At 45.2% G+C, this 17,515-nt stretch overlaps 1 protein-coding gene across 1 annotated transcript; it reads right to left on the bottom strand.

Annotated features, from left to right (window-relative positions):
• Positions 1 to 609: 609 nt before the first annotated feature.
• LOC308136125 (G1/S-specific cyclin-D1-like) lies at positions 610 to 14,237 on the bottom strand. Its single transcript, XM_080504353.1, has 5 exons — positions 13,581 to 14,237; positions 6,814 to 7,029; positions 5,735 to 5,894; positions 1,416 to 1,564; positions 610 to 1,337 (listed from the first exon to the last, which is right to left on the bottom strand). Exons 1-5 carry the CDS (start codon positions 13,782 to 13,784, stop codon positions 1,182 to 1,184), a joined length of 885 nt encoding a protein of 294 aa, XP_080360479.1. The 5' UTR covers positions 13,785 to 14,237; the 3' UTR covers positions 610 to 1,181.
• Between the last annotated feature and the right edge of the window lie 3,278 nt (positions 14,238 to 17,515).

The following is a 17,515-nucleotide window of genomic DNA, read 5'->3' as shown; positions in this document are numbered from 1 at the left end:
CTGGGAGTCACGACTCGCTAAAGTCACTGCATTGTCTTAAAGTTCCACCTTGGGAGTGGTTGTCAAAAGGTTTTCAGTGGATCTGAGCGCTGCTGTTGAGTAAACAGACACCCGAAAGCAGCCAAACTTTGCCTTTTCAGTTCCCAAAAAACGTTGTTAACAGAGCCTTCATGATACATTCTGGTGCAAAATACAGTGAAATGTCCAATAAACTTCTCCTATAGCTATTGCATTATGGGTGTTTTTACAAACTCACCATGACAGCATGGCTTTGAGGCTAACGCTAGTTAGTTGGCGTTCATGGCAGCGTCGTCAATATCTTGGCTCGGGTCTCAGTGTCGCCACTCCTATGACTTTTTTTTTTCTTAAATCAAAGTTTCATTTGACATCTTCACAACAAGCTCTGTGGTTTTAGCCCACGGGTCTTATGTTTGACACTCCTGCTTTAGGTATTAACAGACATTGCATTGTGATTAAGTCATCAAAACAGAAACAACTTTAACAGCCTTGAAAGTTTTGATTCACATCCCAGGGGAGAATTTATTTATCAAAATACAATATGGGAGGTTTGTCACCTCCTCACAGGAGAGTTACATGTAAACAGTGGCATCCGTCTGGCACCATTCAGTGTTGTTGATCTCAGACCACATTTATAATATATTTGTAAAAGAATTCAGATACAAATATTCTTCATTAGCTAAAAGAGAAAATCTGTGGAGAACTGCTTTCTGGAGTTTTCGGGAGCTGCAATAACAACGTAATGCTCTCTGAGACATGCTGTAAAACGACTGCATAATACAGAAGCAATAAATAATATGATATGTAGCACGAGTTACATAAAACAGCTTAGTTTTATAATACCACTAAAAGTTACTGTCCAGTAAACGGAGATGGGGTAATATTCAAACCTACAGCTGTCTAAAGCCACGTGTTTCAAACTGCCTTTGGTAGGACTCCACCCATCTACATCGCTAACAGCCCTCGGAGCAGACTGGCTGCTGGTGCGACCGAGTGGAAAACAAAGGGAAGGTGAGAAGCGGCTCCGCCTCGAGGGCAGCAGCGTTCATCCCACTACTTTTCCTTCCAGACATTCGGTGCGAGCCTCACGCCACAGTCCCCATCGTACAAGACGTCACATCAGTTAGTAGAGAGACACACAGAACCACCGTCTGCTCCTCGCCTCAGATGTTGACGTCCCGGACGTCTGTGGGCGTCGTGGAGAGGTCCTGCCCCTCGCTCAGGCTCTTGGTTTCCATGGGAAGTGTGTGTTGCTGGGCCTGTCTGAGACTGGTTTCCAGCAGCGACTCGATCTGCTCCTGACAGGCCCGGAGGCAGTCCTTTGGGGGGAGGGGGGGGGGTCAGAGCGCTGCACCAGAAAACCGTCGTCGTCGTCATCACCATGCTGTGGTACTCACCGGGTCGCTCCTGATGGTCCCCGCCAGCTGCTCCGTCAGCTTCTGGGACATCATGACCTCACCCACCATCTTCATCTGCAGACCCTCCACTGCTGCCACCATGCTGCCGGCGGCGACCATGGAGGGGGGGCTGGCGATGAATTTCACGTCTGCACAGGATCAGAACAGAAGAGCATCTTAATATCGCCACACCTCAGTCTCTCAGCCCCGTAGGAACAGCAAGGATTCAAGAACGCTGTCTGTCGACATGGCAACTGCAGGAATGATGGAAACTCTGTAGTTTTCATGTTGGGGCAGTAGAGTGTGCTGTTGCTTGTTTTTGGTATGAAACAACACACACACACACACAGGGGCGCAGAGAACAATAGGCTATAAGGCTTAACATTGGGAGTATATTCCAGTGGACGGATGAAAGAGTTGGATTGTTTTTACGGTGACTGTCAACATTAAAACTATGAAGTCCCAGGAGTATCTGGACTGGGAGTCATGACACTGGAGGAAACATTGTTATTGCTCATCCACTGAGCATGTGCAGAAGAACTAGTTACTTCAGTCATAGTGAGCCTGCACAGTAGCAGCGTCTCCGCTGTCCACATGGAGACGGAGTGTTTTAGAAAAGCTGCATTTTCAGTGGCTCTGAGCACCATTGTCATGTAAAAAGACACTTAAAGTGCAAAAAAGGTTTTGTGTTTTTACTTGAAATCATTTTAACTTGTGAAATCAGGACCCACATTTAACATCCATCCAACCATCTGATCCGCCTGTCGATCTCACGCTCCATCTTCCCCCCACTGAACAAGACCCCGAGATACTTGAACTCCTCCACCTGTGACAAGGGCACTCCACCGACCTGGAGGGGGTGAGACACCTTTTTCCGGTTGAGAACCATGGCCTCGGATTTAGAGGTGCTGATCCTCATCCCAGCTGCTTCACACTCGGCTATGAACCACACCAGTGCACGCTGAAGGTCCAGGTTTGATGGAGCCAACAGAACCACATCATCTGCAAAAGCAGAGACAAGATCCTGTGGTCCCGAAACCGGGCCCTCTCCGACCCCTGGCTGTGCCTAGAAAGTCTGTCCATGTAGAGAATGAACAGAACCGGTGATAAAGGACAGCCCTGCTGGAGGCCAACGTGCACTGGGAACAGGTCCGACTTACTGCCGGCAATGTGAACCAAACTCCTACTCCGGGCCTACAGGGACCGAACAGCCCTTAACAAAGGGCCCCGGACTCCATACTCCCGGAGCACCCCCCACAGGACATCTCGAGGGACGCAGTCAAACGCCTTCTCCAGATCCACAAAACACATGTGAACTGGTTGGGCGAACTCCCATGAACCCTCAAGCACCTGGTGGAGGGTCTAGAGCTGGTCCAGTGTTCCACCATCAGGAGAACCTGGTGGAGGGGATAGAGCTGGTCCAGTGTTCCACCATCAGGAGAACCTGGTGGAGGGTATAGAGCCGGTCCAGTCTTCCACCATCAGGAGAACCTGGTGGAGGGAATAGAGCTGGTCCAGTGTTCCACCATCAGGAGAACGTGGTGGAGGGTATAGAGCTGGTCCAGTGTTCCACCATCAGGAGAACCTGGTGGAGGGTCTAGAGCTGGTCCAGTGTTCCACCATCAGGAGAACCTGGTGGAGGGTATAGAGCTGGTCCAGTGTTCCACCACCAGGAGAACCTGGTGGAGGGTATAGAGCTGGTCCAGTGTTCCACCATCAGGAGAACCTGGTGGAGGGTATAGAGCTGGTCCAGTGTTCCACCATCAGGAGAACCTGGTGGAGGGTATAGAGCTGGTCCAGTGTTCCACCATCAGGAGAACCTGGTGGAGGGTATAGAGCTGGTCCAGTGTTCCACCATCAGGAGAACCTGGAGGAGGGTATAGAGCTGGTCCAGTGTTCCACCACCAGGACGAAAACGACATAGTTCCTCTTGAATCCGAGGTTCGACTAACGGCCGGACCCTCCTCTCCAGTACCCTGGAATAGACTTTCCCGGGGAGGCTGAGGAATGTGATCCCTCTGTAGTTGGAACACACCCTCCGATCCCCCTTCTTAAAGAGAGGGACCACCACCCCGGTCTGCCAGTCCAGAGGTACCGTCCCCCCCCCCCCCCGCCCGCCACGCGATGTTGCAGAGACGAGTCAGCCACGACAGTCCCTGCACATCCAGAGACTTAAGGAACTCTGGGCGAATCTCATCCACTCCCGGTGCCTTACCACCGAGGAGCTTTACAACAACCTCTGTGACTTCAGCTTGGGTAATGGACAAGTCCACCTCTGAGAACCCAGCCTCTGATTCCTCAACGGAAGACGTGGTGGTGGGATTGAGGAGGTCCTTGAAGTATTTCTTCCACCACCCGACGACATCCCCAGTTGAGGTCAACAGCTCCCTACATCCACTGTAAACAGTGTTGGTGGAGAACTGCTTCCCCCGCCTGAGGCGCCGGACGGTTTGCCAGAATTTCCTCCTCCATGGCCTCTCCGAACTCCTCCCAGACCTGAGTTTTTGCCTCCACCACAGCCCGGGCTGCGGCTCGCTTGGCCTGCCGGTACCTGTCGATTGCCTCGGGAGTCCTATGAGCTAACAATGCCCGGTAGGTCTCCTTCTTCAGCTTGACGGCATCCCTTACTTCCGGTTTCCACCACCGGGTTCGGGGGTTGCCACCACACCAGCTCCAGAGTCCCTGTAGCCACAGCTCTGAGCAGCAGCTTCAACAATGGAAGAGGAGAACATGGTCCACTGGGTCTCAATGTCTCCAACCTCCCCTGGGATCCATGACAAGCTCTCCCAGAGGTGGGAGTTGAAGACTGTACGGACGGAGGGCTTGGCCAGAAGTTCCCAGCAGACCCTCATAACAGGTTTGGGCCTGCCGAGTCTAGCCGGCCTCCTCCCAGTCCAGCGCATCCAACTCACCACCAGGTGGTGATCAGTTGACAGCTCTGCCCCTCTCTTTATCCGAGTGTCCAAGACACCCGGCCAGAGATCAGATGACACGACCACAAAGTCTATCATTGACCTCCAGCCTAGGGTGTCCTGGTGCCATGTGCACTTATGGACACCCCTGTGCTCCAACATGGTGTTCGTTATGGACAAACTGTGACTGGCACAGAAGTCCAATAACAGAACACCGCTCAGGTTCAGATCGGGGAGGCCGTTCCTCCAAATCACCCCCTTCCAGGTCTCACTGTCATTGCCCACGTGGGCGTTGAAGTCCCCCAGGAGAACAATGGAGTCCCCAGTTGGGGCACTATCCAGCACCCCTCCCAGGGACTCCAAGAAGGTTGGGTACTCTGAACTGCTGTTCGTTGCATAGGCCGAGACAACAGTCAGAGACCTGTCCCCTACTTGTAGGCGTAGGGACGCAACCCTCTCGTTCACCGGGGTGAACTCCAACACATGGCGGCTGAGCTGTGGGGCAATAAGCAAGCCCACTCCAGCCCGCCGCCTTACACCGCGGGCAACTCCAGAGAAGTGGAGTATCCAGCCCCTGTCGAGGAGCTGGGTTCCAGAGTCCAAGCTGTGAGTGGAGGTGAGCCCGACTATATCTAGACGGTATCTCTCAACCTCCCTCACAAGCTCGGGCTCCTTCCCCCCCAGCGAGGTCACATTCCATGTTCCAAAAGCCAGAGTCCGTGTCCGGGGATCGGGTCGTCGAGGCCCCTGCCGTCGACTGCCACCCAATCCACAATGCATCCGACCCCTACGGCAGCCTCTGTGGGTGGTGGGCTCACAGGAGGATGAGGAGGAGGGGCCCGCGTCATCCCTTTGGGCTGAGCCCGGCCGAGTCCCGCGGGCAAGAACCCGGCCACCAGGTACTCGGATACGAGCCCCAACCCCAGGCCTGGCTCCAGGGTGAGGCCCTGGTTGCGCCTCACTGGGCGACGTCTCTCCTCTCTTTTGACGTTTGTCCATGGGGTGTGTTGAACTGCTTTTAGTCTGACCCGTCACCTAGGACCTGTTTGCCTCGCGAGACCCTACTGGGGGCATAAAGCCCCCCAACAACAGAGCTCCGAGGATCATTCGAGTACTCAAACGCCCCCACCATAAGGCAGCAGTTCAAGGGGGAGCCTACATTTAACAGATTTTAAAGTATGGTGAAATGATTAATTTTAATCCATACTGCATTTCCAAATTTGTTCTATAATTTTAGAGACATATATTTAGTCATGTTCATTTAACCAGCTGCCATGTTTCCCATAAATCCTTGTGGCAGACGTCCTCTGGAGCAAGGAAGGCATGTTTGTTACCGTCACAATGATCAAAGTTTCCCCACAAACCAGATGAGATTCAAGGGAAAGCTCAGATCATCTCATGTCCTACCTGTGGCGCACAGAGCCACGAAGGTCTGAGCGTGCTTCCTGAGGATGGGCCGGTTCTCCCTGCGGACCGCCAGCTGAGCCAGGAAGTGGTCGATGAAGTCCAGCGGGGTCAGAGAAGCCAGGTCCCACTTCAGTTTGTTCAAAACCAGCAGCTCCATTTGCTGTGTGAGGACAAAGGAGGCGGTGGGACAGAAGGACAGGGTCAAGTGTGGTCTGGCGCACACATGCAGGGATTAACAGATGGAGGAGGGAGATTACTCTGGGAATCTGGGAGCCACGGGGAGACTTTTCAAGAAAGGTCAGGGGGAGATTCAAAACCATTTGGAACCATCCTCAGGGGACCATGAACGAGACTGCAAATGTTTTTTATGCTCAAACATATGAAGCCTGAGCTGTCAAACCCATTTTACTTTGATCTCAAGTAGCCCTGGTCGGTAAATAACAGCATTATTGTCTATAAAGCACTGGAAGTGTGAAACTTTGTTTTAGTGCAAAAAGGTATTAATATATCATGAACACGTTCACATTTAATTAATTACCCCTTTACAACACATGAACAACCTGAAATCTAATAAAAGAACTTACATTTAAATAACAATGCTTTACAGATCAGAGGATTTTTATTACGATATTTACTCTTCTACAGCAGAAAGCATTTGTCCACATGTTGCTGGGACTCAAACATAAAGTCAGCTCGTTCATAGTATGCTCAGAATAACCTGTCAAATTCTAGAAATGATATTTAATGTCGACACATTTCTACATCAGTGTAGTAATCCTGATCACGTGAACTGCCCCACCGCAGGATGCAGACAAAACGTGCCCCTGGTGGTCAGATGAAGTAAATGTCACAGCTGGAGATTCTCTCTTGCCGGCCAGATTAGACCAATTGTGGCTCGTGAGTAATAGTTTTGACTCTCCTGTATGAAATGTGTCTAGTAATGGGGCTCTACATGAAGGAGACCACTTCCCCATCATCAGACGAGTGAAATGATCGACAAGCATTGGTGGAGGAGTTACACCCGAATGACAGAAAACCCCAGTCCGTTCAGCGCGGAGGAATGAATGTGGAGCAGTCACCAGTAGCTGGGAGGCTGTGACGGAGTTGTCTGTGTAGATGCAGAGCTTCTCGGCACTGAGTGGGATGGTTTCCTTCAGCTTGGATGCCAGGAACATGCATGCGGCTCCCAGCAGCTGCAGGTGGCTCTTCCTGGTGGGCTCCACGGACAAGAAGCGATCCATATAGTTCATGGCCAGAGGGAAGACGTCCTCCTCGCACTTCTGCTCTTCACACACCTGCACAAAGCAGCCGGAGCATCAGACAGGGTTGAAGTGAACATGTGGAACAACCGACAAGAAGGAGCAGCGGTTAGCGTGTCTTCAGCGTGCAGTTTGCGTGTTCTCTTGCTGCATCTCCACCCAAATACATGGGCCGTGTTTGTGTGGGATATCTTTTATGAGCATCACCTATTAGACACTGGGCCCGTTTACACAACGCTGCTCGCAGCCACTGTACTTTATGAAAACGGCTCTGAAAGTGGAACTTTCTGGAGCCGTCCAGTCAGTGTCCCGAGGTCAGGGTGAGACAACTTTGCTCTTTGTAGAGGGTGGACATGCTGCTACTGCACATGTACACCATGGCCGAAATAAACATTGAACAAATAAATATTTCTTCCAGAGTCTCATGACTCCCAGTCCAGATTCACAGGATCAGAACGGGATTTAATGCCGGGTATAGTTTACACCATACGAGGAATTGGTTCTGGTAGGACTGGTGCAACACAGTAAACACAGTGAAATATTCTCCTGAGATTTGATCGTTTTATTTTGACAGTCAGTGTAAAAACAATCCAACTTGGTGGTCTGTTGATATTGTTTATAGCTTGTTGCTCTCTGCAGGTGTGTGTGTGGTGTCAATACAAAAATAACCAACAGCACCACCCTCTAGTGGCCCTACATGAAAGCTCCACCATTTTCAGTGTTTCTGACATTTCCATAGAAACAGCATCATTTTTTTAAATGTTGCTGCGTAAATGAGGATCTTTTGTAAAATAACAAAGCAAAAACGATTTGTTTTCACTGGAGATGTTGTGTGAACCTCCGTGAAGGAGATTATACCCTAATCTCCATGTTAACAACAACAACATATCATCTTGATGGCAATACATTGCTAAAACAGCCAAAATACCTACAATGATCAAATGTTCTTAATTCAAATTAAATACACTTCATAAATGCAACAACACATCTTTGTTTTGGACATGTAAATACATTTGGTGGAAAATGTGAAAAAGCTCTGTTGGTTATTAAAATATCAGACGTCAACTTCGATAGAAAGTAAAACCCCATGTTCCTGTTCTGGGTGGAGCCATGAGAGATTGATACATGAACTGGGAGACAACAATGACAATGTGAGTCAAATAAACATCAATGTTTTCAATACAAGTTTTAATTCATGTAACAACCAGATCAGTGTTTCATGCAACCAAACTGAATAATGAAAATTTTTTTGTTTTAAACAGTCATAACAAACATCTTTCCACACCTGATGGACTCCCAGAGAAAAGAAAATCCAAATAGTCTCATTTCTTTTGCTGAATCAATTTGACAAGGGCTGCAACTCAAGATTATTTTAATAATAGATTATTTTTTCAATTAATCGATGAACCGGTTTTAAAAAAAACATTTGAAATTGTAGGACCAGTTGATATTGAACGAACCAAACATCAAATATGTGATTATTTAAAAGCACATAACTGAACCAATACAAAGATGTATACAATATAAATACATATAGAAACATATATATAAATATAAGATACAAGATAATGATTAAATAAGATGTAATGTACTTGAGGGACCACATAGAATCCAGGTTCATCCTGAGTGACCAGACTGGTGAAATGTTGATATAATAACCTTTAAATTTACACTTCAAACTTTTTCTTTGTTGTGTCACAGTGTGTGGAATGAAATGTTCTATATTTTTACTGCCCAAATGTTGTGACTGTACGCAGCAACTGCGACTGTACCAGAGCTTGTGAGCAGATCCTCCGTCTCCCGTCTGAACAATCACAGTTTAAAAGCAAATAAAGATCCAGAGGCTCAAAACTCCTGAAGTGAAACATAAAGTACTTTAGGAACGGTGGAGAACGTCTGGCAGCAGAACTGGAGACATTTAGGGATCGTTACAATATGGAACATTATGGAACGTTATGTTACGTTATAGAACGTTATGGATCGTCATGTTACATTATGGAACATTATGGATCGTTACGTTATGTAACGTTAAGAATCGTTACGTTATGGAACGTTACATTATGGATCGTTATGTTATGGAACATTAAGGATCGTTACGTTACATTATGGAACGTTATGGATCATTACGTTACATTATGGAACGTTATGGATCGTTACGTTACATTATGGAACGTTAAGAATCGTTACGTTATGGAACGTTACATTATGGATCGTTACGTTATGGAACATTATGGAACATTAAGGATCGTTACGTTACATTATGGATCGTTACGTGATGGAACATTATGGATCGTTACGTTACATTATGGAACGTTATGGACCGCTACGTTACATTATGGATCGTTGCGTTACATTAAGGAACGTTATGAATCGTTACATTACACTATGGAACGTTATGGATCGTTACGTTATGGAACATTATGGATCGTTACGTTACTTTATGGAATGTTTAGAATCGTTACGTTATGGAACGTTATGTTATGGAACCTTATGGAATGTTACATGGATCGTTAAGAATCGTTACGTCGTTATGGAACGTTATGATCGTTACGTTACATTATGGAACGTTAAGGATCGTTACGTTGTTATGGATCGTTACGTTACGTTACATTATGGATCGTTACGTTACATTATGGAACGTTACGTTATGGAACGTTACATTATGGATTGTTACGTGATGGAACATTATGGATCATTACGTTACATTATGCAACGTTATGGATCGTTACGTTACATTATGTAACGTTAAGAATCGTTACGTTATGGAACGTTACATTATGGATCGTTACGTTATGGAACATTATGGAACATTAAGGATCGTTACGTTACATTATGGATCGTTACGTTACATTATGGAACGTTATGGACCGTTACGTTACATTATGGATCGTTACGTTATGGAACGTTATGTTACATTATGGAACATTATGGATCGTTGCGTTACATTAAGGAACGTTATGAATCGTTACATTACATTATGGAACGTTATGGATCGTTACGTTATGGAACATTATGGATCGTTACGTTACTTTATGGAATGTTTAGAATCGTTACGTTATGGAACGTTATGTTATGGAACCTTATGGAATGTTACATGGATCGTTAAGAATCGTTACGTCGTTATGGAACGTTATGATCGTTACGTTACATTATGGAACGTTAAGGATCGTTACGTTGTTATGGATCGTTACGTTACGTTACATTATGGATCGTTACGTTACATTATGGAACATTACGTTATGGAACGTTACATTATGGATTGTTACGTGATGGAACATTATGGATCATTACGTTACATTATGCAACGTTATGGATCGTTACGTTGCATTATGTAACGTTAAGAATCGTTACGTTATGGAACGTTACATTATGGATCGTTACGTTATGGAACATTATGGAACATTAAGGATCGTTACGTTACATTATGGATCGTTACGTTACATTATGGAACGTTATGGACCGTTACGTTACATTATGGATCGTTACGTTATGGAACGTTATGTTACATTATGGAACATTATGGATCGTTGCGTTACATTAAGGAACGTTATGAATCGTTACATTACATTATGGAACGTTATGGAACATTATGGATCGTTACGTTACTTTATGGAATGTTTAGAATCGTTACGTTGTTATGGATCGTTACGTTATGGAACGTTACGTTATGGAAACTTATGGCATGTTACGTTATGGAATGTTACATTATGGATCGTTACGTTATGGAACGTTACATTATGGATCATTACGTTATGGATCGTTACATTATGGATAGCTACATTATGGATCGTTACGTCACATTATGGATTGTTACATTAAGTTAAGGAACGTTATGGATCACTATGTTACGTTATGGAACATTATGGATCGTTACGTTACATTATGGAACATTACGGATTGTTACATTACATTATGGAACGTTAACAATCGCTACGTTGTTATGGATTGTTATGTTATGGAAAGTTACATTATGAAAAGTTACAGTATGGATCGTTACATTATGGATCACTACAGTTTGAATCGTTACGTTACATTATGGAACGTTATGGATCGTTACGTTATGGTTTGTTACGTTATGGAACGTTACGTTATGGATCGTTACATTATGGATCGCTACATTATGAATCGTTACATTACATTATGGAACGTTATGGATCGTTACGTTCCATAATGTAACGTTCCATAATGTAACGTTCCATAATGTAACATTCCATAACATAACGTTCCATAATGTAACGTTACGTTATGGAACGTTACGTTATTGAACCTAATGGAATGTTACGTTATGGATCGTTACGTTATGGACGTTACATTTTGGATCGTTACGTTATGGAACTTTAAGTTGTGGAACCTTATGGAATGTTACATTATGGATCGTTACGTTATGGATCACTACATTATGAATCGTTACGTTACATTATGGAACGTAAAGGATCGTTACATTACATTATGGAACATCAAGAATCGTTACGTTGTTATGGATCATTACGTTATGGAACGTTACATTATGGATCGTTATGTGATGGAACATTACGCTATGGAAACTTATGGAATGTTACGTTATGGAACATTACATTATGGATTGTTACGTTATGGAATGTTACGTTATGGATCGTAACATTATGGATCGTTACATTATGGATCGTTACGTCACATTATGGATTGTTACGTCACATTATGGATTGTTACGTTAAGTTATGGAACGTTATGGATCACTATGTTACGTTATGGAACATTATGGATTGTTACGTTACATTATGGAGCGTTACGTTACATTATGGCACGTTATGGATCGTTACGTTACATTATGGAACGTTACGGATTATTACATTACATTATGGAACGTTAAGAATCGCTACGTTGTTATGGATCGTTACGTTATGGAAAGTTACATTATGGATCGTTACATAATGGATCACTACATTATGAATCGTTACGTTACATTATGGAACGTTATGGATCGTTACGTTATGGAACGTTACGTGATGGATCGCTACATTATGGATCGTTATGTTACATTATGGAACGTTTAGGATCATTACGTTACATTATGGAACATTACGTTATGGAACGTTATGGAAAGTTATGTTACAGAACGTTATGGATCATTACGTTACGTCATTACATTACGTTATGGAACGTTACATTATGGATCATTACGTCATATTATGGAACGTTATGAATCATTACGTTACATTATTGAACGTTATAGATCGTAAAGTTACATTATGGAACGTTATGGATCGTTATGGATTGTTACATTATGGATCGTTACATTATGGATCGTTACGTTATGGATTGACACATTACATTATGGAACGTTATGGATCGTCACGTTATGTATCGTTATGATTGTTACATTATGGAACGTTACGTTATAGATTGCTACGTTACATTATGGAATGCGCATGGCAGGTGAAGTAAAGGACTCCGCAAGAAGTGGCGCATAAATCGCGCGACACAACAAATCAATAATGAAATTAGTGGCCAACACTTTTAATAATCGGATTTTATCGATCGCTTGTTGCAGCCCTAAATTTGACAAGAGGTCCTGTAACCTGATCTGATCTGACCACCTGTGATCTGATCACCTGTGATCTGACCAGCTGTGATCTGATCACCTGTGATCTGACCAGCAGGTCTGAACTGACTTGAAGTGGATCACAGGTGACTTGAGGCAGCGAACCCCCGGAATAGAGCTGATCACACTACAAAGATAGACACATGCACACCCACCAGCAATTAAATCCGTGTTATACAACAACATCCCATGTGAGGACACATTGTTTTTGCAGTTTTGTTGGAAAATAAAAAAGTAAAAAAGATCAATAGGTAAAGAAAAAGGGAAAATCCATGAAAAAAAGAGGGAAAATATCTCTAAATGGCTCCAACAGCTCAAAGTGTAATGACACATGTTGAAATTGTACCTATGACACTTTTTGAATGCAACCTACATTTTGTTTGTAGGGGAACTTTTTAAAGATGTTTATTCCTCATTGCAGAGACTATATATATTTAATTTGATGAAAAAAAATACAAACATTGATCCTTTGGTTGAAAAGGTAGCAGAACCCTGATATAAACACAGTGGATGAACACTTCTGAAGTTTATGTATTGATTTAGGAGCCCCCCCCACCCCCCCCCCACCCCGGGTTCCCCTGCTGGAGCCCTGCGGCCCCCTCCCTCTCTGGATCCACCCCTGCAGCTGCAGCTCCCCGTCCACTGTGAATGGAAAGCTACTGAAGTTCTCAAAAGCCTCCGAAACAAAGGGCAGCTCTCCACACTTCTCAGAAAAAGTCACAAAGTTTTGTCGTCGAGCGGACACGGATTCTCAGACACGTTGTGCACACAGTCTCTTTTGTGCGCATTTTACGCGTTAATTTGACGCGCGTCCTGAAGCCATGTGCAGCTGAAACTGCCTTTAAACGGACCTGTTGCTTCTTTTGTGGAGGGGAGCTGCTCCACGTGGCTCCAGCACCAACACAACACTTGTGAACGGGATTTCTCACTTAACGTTTAGTTTAAGCTTCACGTGTGTGATAAAGCGACACTTTATTATCGTGCGTAAAAGAGTTTGTGTGCTCACCTCCAACATCCAGGTGGCCACGATCCTCCTCATGTACGGGGCGATCTCTCTCTGGACGCACTTGAAGTAGTTGGCAGCGGGCAGATACCTCTCCTCCGCCCGCAGCAGGGCGCGCAGGACCCGGTCCGTCAGCAGGTTGGAGTCCCGGTAGGCCCTCCGGATGGCCGGCCTGTCCGCCTCGCAGCACCGCAGCTGCGTCTCCATGGAGCGCCGCTGACTGTGGGTCCCGGCGGAGTCCTCGCTCTCTCTCTCTCTCTCTCGCTCTCCTTCTGTCTCTCTCTCTCTCTCTCTCCTTCTGTCTCTCTCTCTCTCTCCTTCTGTCTCTCTCACCCTCTCTCTCTCCTTCTGTCTCTCTCTCTCGCTCTCTCTCCTTCTGTCTCTCTCACCCTCTCTCTCTCTCCTTCTGTCTCTCTCACCCTCTCTCTCGCTCTCTGTCTCTCTCTCTCCTTCTGTCTCTCGCTCTCTCTCTCTCTCCTTCTGTCTCTCTCACCCTCTCTCTCTCTTTCTGTCTCTCTCTCTCTCCTTCTGTCTCTCTCTCTCTTTCTGTCTCTCTCTCTCCCTCTGTCTCTGTCTCTGTCTCTCTCTCTCTCTCTCTCTCTCTCTCTCTCTCTGTCTCTCTCTCTCCCTCTCTCTCCCCAGGTTCAGGTCCAGACCAGGTCCTCCATAGTTCCAGTGTGATCGTGTTTAGCGGTGTAGGTCAGTGTGAGCGAGGAGGACCAGTCCTCCCGGCTCCCTTCATCCCTTTGTGGGCTGTCCTCGCTGCTGGAGGGCTGGGGGGGGCTGGGGGGGGGGGGGGGGGGGGGGCTTCTCTCCAGCTCGGGGGGCTCGGAGGGCTGGGGGAGGGCTTCTCTCCAGCTCGGGGGGCTGGAGGGCCGGGGGGCTGGACGGCTGGGTGGGGGGCTTCTCTCCAGCTCGGGGGGCTGGACGGCTGGGGGGGGGCTTCTCTCCAGCTCGGGGGGCTGGGGGGGGGGGGGGGGGGGGGGGGGGGGGGGGGCTTCTCTCCAGCTCGGGGGGCAGACGACAATCTCAGCTTTTTCTTCTGTCATTCGCGTTTTATCAGCGCCAATAGTAAAGTGCAGTGCAGGAGGAGGCTCACATCCGTGTCAGACCTTCAAAATAAGACAGAGAAGCCTCTTCATCATGTTGATGAAACACCTGGCATTCTGGCTTTCTTTTTATTTCTACTCTATTGTTTTCAAGAAGTCTGTGTGTAAAGGACGAGGATCATCAGTGTACATTTCAGGGGTATATTGTATCATATACTGCACATTTCATTTCAAAATCTGTTTGTCAGATTTACTACAAACCTGCTGGTAAGTAATTAGAATTGGCTGTTAAAAAAACAAAACAAAAAACTTCCTCCAGCAGCTGTTTCTTGGTGCTATCGACTTTTCCAGCTTTTTATTTCTCCTGTCCTATTTTCAGTTGAGTTCAAGGGTTTGCTGATCCTATCTGTGTCAAATAGCCTAGAATTCAGGGGCCACGTTCATCACTCTTACATCTAATGGGACGGACGGGTCAATTAATGTTACAACCTTTACATTAAGCCTTACACTTTGTCTTGTCGTGGTCCGGAGTATTCATGATGAGGATGGCCATACTTTTGCAAAACCAAACAATTACTGTGGATTGGATTTTTGTTCCAGAACATTTTTGCACTTACATGTTTTCAGTGTTTTGAAAACAATGTCTATTTATACAGAAACAGCAGAAACACTCAGAAACACTGAAAACAATGGAGCGTTCATGTTGGGCCACTAGTGGGTGCTGGTGTTTGTTTTTGTAATGAGACTAATATGTAATAAATATTAACAATGGGAGAAACATATATAATACATTAAACTACCAAGTACCAGGAGAACATAGACATGACACCCTGGATGAATCATTAGTGTGAGAAGAAGTGTTTAATACAGCAGTATACGCAGGAGCAGCGTTCAGAGAAGTTGCGTTTTCCACATTTCCCCGGGGACCGAGGCGGAGCGTTTTCAAAAAGGTGCATTTTCAGTGACTCCGGACACCAGTGTCATGAAACAACCCAAAACACAGTGACAGGAATGGGGCCTCGACGTGTCAAATCCTATATTTACTTCAATATTTTTTTTGTAATTGTTTAAATAACTAATATGAAACTTGTATTTTCTCTTTGAATGAAAATATCTGATAACGAACTGAAATTCTGTTTCAGCGTTACATGTAACAGAATATAAAAGGTGCGATAAATCCAATGTGATGTTCACATACTACATTTTTTCCATGTTAGGAACATCGATGCAACAATCAGTCACACGGGTTGAAAGAAAACTGATTTAACATATGACACACACACACATTGTACACATCGTATACATACATTCCTGAGTGAATGTATAGTTTTAACCTCAAACTGCTTTACTTCCTGTGTGGTAAGCGTGGGTGCTTTGACAATGAGAAGGAACGAGAAAAGGCAAGAAAGAGAAACGTGAATGAAAGAGTTTGTTGATTCCAGCTGTCAGGAACGTAAACGATGAAGATGTGAGGAACGTGCTGGAGAAGCTTGTGCTGTTTCTGTGTTTTGCATGTTGTTCATCAGTGTAGAGCCAGTCTGGAACATTATTCAGCCTTGTTCCAGAGTACTAGGGCCACTGAAGGAAATAACAAATAAGATGCTAAAAAAACGAACAAAAAAACAGCAACATTTTTTTCATTCACTTCAGAAAAAGTCGAGATTTTTTTCTGAAAATGTTTATATTTTACACAAGATTTCCTTCATTAATAACAACACTTTTAATAATCACCCTGGGATGTGTGCCTTTGTCCTTTGTACTCGACGGACGTCTGTGACAGAACAACAGTGTCTGACTGTGTCTTATAGTCCTGTCCTGATGACTGTGTCTTATAGTCCTGTCCTGGTGACTGACTGTGTCTTGTAGTCCTGTCCTAATGACTGTGTCTTATAGTCCTGTCCTGATAACTGTGTCTTATAGTCCTGTCCTGGTGACTGACTGTGTCTTATAGTCCTGTCCTGATGACTGACTGTGTCTTATAGTCCTGTCCTGGTGACTGACTGTGTCTTATAGGCCTGTCCTGATGACTGACTGTGTCTTATAGTCCTGTACTGATGACTGTGTCTTATAGTCCTGTACTGATGACTGTGTCTTATAGTCCTGTCCTAATGACTGTGTCTTATAGTCCTGTACTGAAGACTGTGTCTTATAGTCCTGTCCTGATGACTGTGTCTTATAGTCCTGTACTGAAGACTGTGTCTTATAGTCCTGTCCTGATGACTGTGTCTTATAGTCCTGTCCTAATGACTGTGTCTTATAGTCCTGTCCTAATGACTGTGTCTTATAGTCCTGTACTGATGACTGTGTCTTATAGTCCTGTCCTGATGACTGTGTCTTATAGTCCTGTCCTAATGACTGTGTCTTATAGTCCTGTACTGATGACTGTGTCTTATAGTCCTGTCCTAATGACTGTGTCTTATAGTCCTGTACTGATGACTGTGTCTTATAGTCCTGTCCTAATGACTGTGTCTTATAGTCCTGTCCTGATGACTGTGTCTTATAGTCCTGTCCTGATGACTGACTGTGTCTTATAGTCCTGTCCTGATGACTGTGTCTTATAGTCCTGTCCTGATAACTGTGTCTTATAGTCCTGTCCTGATAACTGTGTCTTATAGTCCTGTCCTGATGACTGACTGTGTCTTATAGTCCTGTACTGATGACTGTGTCTTATAGTCCTGTCCTGATGACTGACTGTGTCTTATAGTCCTGTACTGATGACTGTGTCTTATAGTCCTGTCCTGATGACTGACTGTGTCTTATAGTCCTGTCCTGATGACTGACTGTGTCTTATAGTCCTGTACTGATGACTGTGTCTTATAGTCCTGTCCTGATGACTGACTGTGTCTTATAGTCCTGTACTGATGACTGTGTCTTATAGTCCTGTACTGA

Source organism: Blennius ocellaris (assembly GCF_963422515.1).
Source record: "Blennius ocellaris genome assembly, chromosome: 11".
NCBI classification, from domain to species: Eukaryota; Metazoa; Chordata; class Actinopteri; order Blenniiformes; family Blenniidae; genus Blennius; species Blennius ocellaris.
The sequence above is the reverse complement of the archived record's forward strand: the minus strand, read 5'-3'. Positions and strand labels throughout refer to the sequence as shown.